At 37.2% G+C, this 6,285-nt stretch overlaps 1 protein-coding gene across 4 annotated transcripts in view; it reads right to left on the bottom strand.

The window, feature by feature from the left end:
• Positions 1 to 6,285, bottom strand: part of FER (FER tyrosine kinase) — a 196,345-nt gene that overhangs the window by 12,958 nt on the left and 177,102 nt on the right. For all 4 annotated transcript variants that reach the window (XM_035309387.1, XM_035309389.1, XM_035309386.1 and 1 more), the window contains one exon: positions 2,326 to 2,480. In XM_035309387.1, the coding sequence (XP_035165278.1) occupies positions 2,326 to 2,480 (155 nt within the window). The remainder of the gene's footprint in view (positions 1 to 2,325; positions 2,481 to 6,285) is intronic.

Genomic DNA, 6,285 nt, shown 5'->3' with positions numbered 1-6,285 from the left:
AAATAGCTTATTCATTCAGAGAAAAAAAAGCAGTGATTTATTAACATAACAAACAACATGAAGTTGTACTCAAAAAACATACATACTAAATGTATATTTTAATTCTGAGAGAACCAGAAGCAAAAATATCCTACACTTGACACATGTATCTTAACTTTATTAAGAACTTTTAAAGCAGTTTTTCCACTTGCTGAAAGTGATGGGAATCATGTAATTCCAAGCAAAGATAATGTTAAGGAATGGCACTGAACAGTACCCTCTGAAGCTAAGGTTCAATCTTCCACAAACTTTAGAAGCATCGGGATTGCATTACGATTTCAGACACAGCTCTCTAACCACTCCACTTGTCCTAATCCAGTTTCCAGTATTCACAATTTTTTGTTTTGTTTTGTTTTTATTTTTGTTTTTGATTTTTTGTTTTTTGAATTACTATTAGTTTGTTGTACAGTGTAAATTCAAAGGCGATACAAACCTAAATTTTTCTTACTTTCTTAAGCACTGTATCATTTGTGTGATGGGCAAATTACCCTACCCCCATCTTCCAACCTTTAAATTTTGCCACTAAGAACCAGCACTAAGAGTGGCTGCCAACTAGTTTCGAAACATTACATATTTGGTTCTGTTTCAGTCTGGTATCCTTAAATACCTTCAGTGTCACTACACAAATGAATGCAGTACCTTGGACCACATTATTAGGATTGTAAAACACAAAACAAATACTTCTACTTGAATCTTTCAGGTGAGCAGAAAAAAAGATCCTTCAAAAACACTCAAAAACCTACTACCACATTTTGAAAGTTAAATGTTAATTAGACTGCTGAACACATTCAGAAATGTCCAAGATAGCTTTTTTTTTCAAAATGCTACAGAAAATCACTTAAAACTGGTTGGGTATGGATGCATTTTAGGGAACACCAACTTGATTTTAATCAACTACACTTTTGTGTCCCGTAATCTGCAGAAAAATACCCTCAAAATTAACATGTTGTCACATAAGACCATTTCCCTCTTTATGTAGTTCACTGGACTGCATATGCCTATGAACAATATGTTTCTATCATATATATCAAATAAACTGCATGCACGTCTGAAATAATGAAAATTATTTCAACTTTCAAAACACCTGTTGTAGTAGAACACCCAGAGGAGAAAGCGTATTACATGGCAAACCCTAGCAACATCAGCACCTCTGAGAATAATTGATCACATAGGCTCACTTAGTGTAACTACATTTCTTTTTAGCCTTACAAAAGGAAGATCTGCTTACTGTGTAATGGCATTAACTCCTGCAAAACTGTTAATGAAGAAGCATTTTGCTCTCAATTTTGAGCCATAAAGTTATGATTTCCAATCCATAAGTTTAAATGAAAGCTTTAAGAGATCATAGGAATATTTACAGATGTTTCAAATAAAGTATTTAAAACATTTTTTCTTCTAAGAAATCAAGTAGATCTTGTTGGGAGAAAAGCATTCAGAGTATGAAATCATTCGTTTCATATGCTGATTCTTCACAGCACACTTAGAAAATCTAATTTTTTCTAGTTTCACCTGCAAGCTAAAAAGCTAAATACAGCAGTTTCTATTTTTGTTTTGGAATAACTACTACATCATAAGGACCACTTCCCTTAAGCAGAAATAATAGAATTTTCCTCCATGATAACAGCATAGCAATTTATAAAAGTGGAGGTAAAGAAAAGCTGCAGTTGAAAAAAAAATATAAAGCAGTGACTTTATTTTTCTCCAATGCAATGACTTATCTAACATGGAATAATAACATTTTCTACCATTTTCAGAGAAATGCTAGAGCAATCACTGCCATAAATATGCAGAACCTGCCACTCATTTTGCTAATGATTTAGAAGACAAACTAGGCCATCCACTAGAATCAGTTGGCAACATAACCAGAGCATTATTTTATTGCTACATAATAACAATTCTAATGTTGCTACCTTAATCTTTTTGAGGGCGGAACAGTATTTTATACACAAATGAGGTTAAAATATTTAGCCTCATAACATTAGCATATTCAAAACATTTTTATTTGAACAGAGCATTTGTATTGGGTTTATGTGGCAAGGCTTTTGTAGTAGGGGGGCTGCAGGGGTGGCAGAGGTGGCCTCTTTTAGTTTGCTTTAAGTTTCACACTGCTCTAGTTTGCTAGTGATATGCAATAGATTATATTAGTCTCCATTCCTTGAGTCTATTTGGCTCTTGATGGCAACTGGGGAGCCATCTCCCTCTCCTTGTCTTGAGCCTTCAGCCCTTCTCATCCTATTTTCTCATGCTATAGGCTTTTTCTGTAAGAAGATACAGATACATCCTTACCATAGTTGAGGGCTTCTGGGGCAGTCCACTTGATAGGAATCTGCTTTAAGCCTGATGATGAATATACTCCGTCATCTTCTTGACGAGACATTCCGAAATCGCTTATTTTCAATATGTTGTTTTCACCTACCAAGCAGTTCCTTGCAGCCAGGTCTCTAGGTTAGAACAAGACAGAAACCACACATTTTTACAAATTTGAAAATACTTAAGAGCGTTGAAACTGTGAAGAACAACATGAAATGGATTATTAGAGCTTTTCTTCCACTGCTGAACTGGCCAGTAAAAGCAAGTATGTCACCGTCATCAGTTCAGTGAGGAAATAAGCACAGGTGAGGCTGTTGTGCCTGATCAATGCCTTGATCGTGGTGCCCCGGTGCTGGCAGGGGGCTGCGGGGCTGCTGCGTGCGGCGAGGCCGGGGCTGCCCCGTGCCGACACAGCCGGTTCCAGACGGCTCCAGAGACCTCACTGCAGGGCATGGCCGGACCCCACAGCCCAGATGGCAGTGACTTGGGGAAACTGGTTTAAGAAAGGGGGAAAATGCTGCATGTGGGAGAGAGGAGTGAGGAACAAGTGTGAAAAAACATCCCTGCAGCCCCCAACTGCTGTGCAGAAATCAGTGCAGAAGGAGGGCAGGAGGTGCTCCAGATGCCACAGCAGAAGTTCCCTGGTGGCTTGTGGAGACACCGTTGCAGAGCAGCTGGGCATCTCCTTCCATCTCCATGGAAGGCCCCACAAAGGAGCAGGGGAAAAGCGTGAGGAGGAAGGAGCGGCAGAGCAGAGCTGGGGTGGACTGAGCACAGCCCCCATGCCCCATCCCCCTGTGGTGCCTGTGGAGTGAGGAGAGGTAGAGGAGTCAGGAAGGAAGGGGAGAAGGGGAGGTCAAGGGGGAAGGCATGTTAGTTTTTGTCTTTGTCTGTCACCATCCAAACCTAATTTGCTTGCCAATAAATTGAATTAATGTTCCCCAAGTCACGTACGTTTTGCCTGTGATGGTATTTGGTACGTGATCTCCCTGTCCTTTAATCGACCCACAGGCTTTGTCATCTTACTTCCTCCCCCTGTCCTGCTGAGAAGTGGGGTGAGAGGGCAAGTGGGTGGACATACAGCAGCCAGCCAAGGTCAACCCACCACAACTGCCCATGAAGTTCACAGAAATAAACCTGTGTATTAACAAATCAGATTTTATGCCAGATGAAACTGAATTCAAAGCATCTGCCTAAAATTTGTTCCCATAACTATGAAAGACATTGAGAAACCAGAGAACTACCTCTATCTTACCTATATTATCATTAACATTTCAATTAAAAAACCAACCAACCAACCAAACAAACAACTACTCAGTATCACAGGAAGATGAGTTTCAGCTCAGTGATAGATGAGAAGTTTCAAAAATCATCAACCTTCCTTTCCTTCCCTCACCTCAAATATGCTTTTTTGGTTTAGGAGACATCCTGTAGTAATACCTGATAAAAGACATACTGTGGCTTCTCTGCAGCATGTATTTGGAATAAAAATACTTGAAAATAATATATTATTAACATTGTATATGTTTATTGCATTACACTATTTCACAATGTATTAAAATAGTACATACTATGTACTGTTATTCCAGTCTTAACGTAATAAAATATTAAGGAATTTTTAGGAGGAAAAAGAAGTGTTAAAACAATAAAATTAAATCTGTAACACCACCTACAATTCCTGGGCAAAGTATTTTAAAACTAAATTTACAGTGTTTGTTTTCAGCTTAAACAGCTAATATTCCATGATAACTACATTAGCTTTCATGCTTTGGATTGGAGCTGTACCACAGTTTTGAAGTGAATCCCCTGAGCATTTAATACACACTGGTTCACTGGTTTTGAAGAGAGATTTTGGCACATGGAAACTACATTATTTTTGGAAGATGTCCAAGGAACAAGGTGTGCACCAAATTTGTCTCCACACCTAAAGCAGAAAGAAGGGTCTGCACCGATGACAAACAGCTTCAAACACTATGAATGGTGGTGACATCCAGGACAGAGGCCCAAAGTGAATTTAATCTGAAGTATAAGTCTTAATCCATATACATAGATGTTAAAGTTTTTATGTCTACAACTACTTTGATCATTTGATCCATACTGATACTGCACTGCATTATATGTTATGTAGACAGAGCCTTTGTTTCAGGGTAGTTATTAAAATAGATCCAAACATTTAAACTGTAGCTGACTCACACAAGATTTCTGCCAATAAGAACATTTATGCCTCTTGAGCATGATGCTGCATGCAATTATTCTTGCAGCTAGAGAAGATGTACCACTTAAAAATGTCTGAAATCAACATTTCCAGCTGAAGATATGCATAAATGTGTAATATGCACCATGGTATATAGTTTGATGTTAGTATGTAATACTGTTCAGTGAAAGTAAGAGGTCTGTAAAACAAAATCAATTTATTATTGCTTATTTTCAAGTAAAATATATCACCATGAAACTTCAAGAATTTATAGCTGAAGTTTAAATCATACTTTTAATTATGAGGGGTTTTTTTTGGTCATTTTACTCCATTTAGTCTAAATTTTGTGACAGATGGGCATAAGCAGTGGAGAAAGTAATAAGAATGGTAAAAATAATTAAAAATTATATCTGAAAGAAAAGTCATAGAGTTAATTAAAATCAAGAACACCTCCCTACCTGAGTCAGACCTAGTATTTAAACAAGTTACTTAGAAAAACCTAAGTAATGAGCTCTTTTTAGGTTTATTCCTCATATATAAGTCTGATTATTAGGGAAAATACATAGTAAATAGTACACAATCTTTGCTTGTATGCAAAGATTACACTCAGTTCACATAGTTTTTGCCTGTTTTGTATGTGCCAGTTTTCTATTTCTGTTAGAGTCACCTAGAGGAAGCATTTTTCACCATTACTAGACATTTACAAGTACACTTCCAAGAAAATCAAACTGGAATCTGAGAAAGTTGGTAGAGCTTGTGACACTGTATTTTGGATATACATATACATAAATTAACACTAGATCTTCTGAAAAAAACACAGGTGTAACAGTTTTGCTTCAGGAAAGTGATTTTCAAACTGTCTGTTACCAGGCAATGGGTCACAGAATGATACTACTCAAGCTGCCACCCTGTCACATGAGCACCAAGAGAGGAATCATGGGCCAGTGGTTAGCTAATGGCCCACAACTCGTGCAGGTGGACACCACTGTCAAGTCCACCATCAATGTTTCTGGGCAAATTGCTGGTTCTTTATTTTTGTCTCAGTTACCCATCTATCAAACAGAAATAGCAATTCTCATTGCTATCTTCCAAAGAACATCAGTAGAATTTTATGAAGTAGTGAGTGTTTAGTTACTAACAGTAAGATACAAAAGGATGCATTGCAAGTTAGATAAAACGTAACTTACTAGTAAAACTACAAAGAGCAAAGTAAATATAATAGTAATAGTTATGAGTCTCCAAGTATTAATACTTTTTTTTTTTTTTCTCTCAGCTAAAACTCCCAAACTTCTGAAGCTGTAACAGTATGTACTACTTTTAAGACATCATTTGCATCAATAAAGCTTTTTGAGCGCTTAATATGCTTACTTCTGACTTAAGTAGATTTGTTCTATTCCTTTCTCATGTGTCAGGTATGCTCTTTCTCCCACTAATATAGAAAACACTTTAGATATGAATTTTTTCTTTCCCTTTTTCATCTTACTTTTTAAGGAACTTTGTAATCACAGAATGGTTGAGGACCATGCCTAGGGACTTTGGAATATCTCCATGATGGGAGGCTCTTCAACCTCTCTGGTCAACCTGTGCCAGTGCCCTGTCACCTGAATAGCAAAGAAGCGTCTCCTGATCATAGAATCACTGAAAATTAATTGAAGAGATGAACGCTACTATCCACTTAAACTCTCTGGATAAGCATCTAAGGAAGGTAACTTTTTTTTTTTTTTTTTTTTTTTTTTTTTTTT

This window comes from Oxyura jamaicensis, chromosome Z (assembly GCF_011077185.1).
Source record: "Oxyura jamaicensis isolate SHBP4307 breed ruddy duck chromosome Z, BPBGC_Ojam_1.0, whole genome shotgun sequence".
Classification (NCBI taxonomy): domain Eukaryota; kingdom Metazoa; phylum Chordata; class Aves; order Anseriformes; family Anatidae; genus Oxyura; species Oxyura jamaicensis.
Note: the sequence above shows the minus strand (reverse complement) of the source record. Positions and strands in the feature narration are given on the sequence as shown.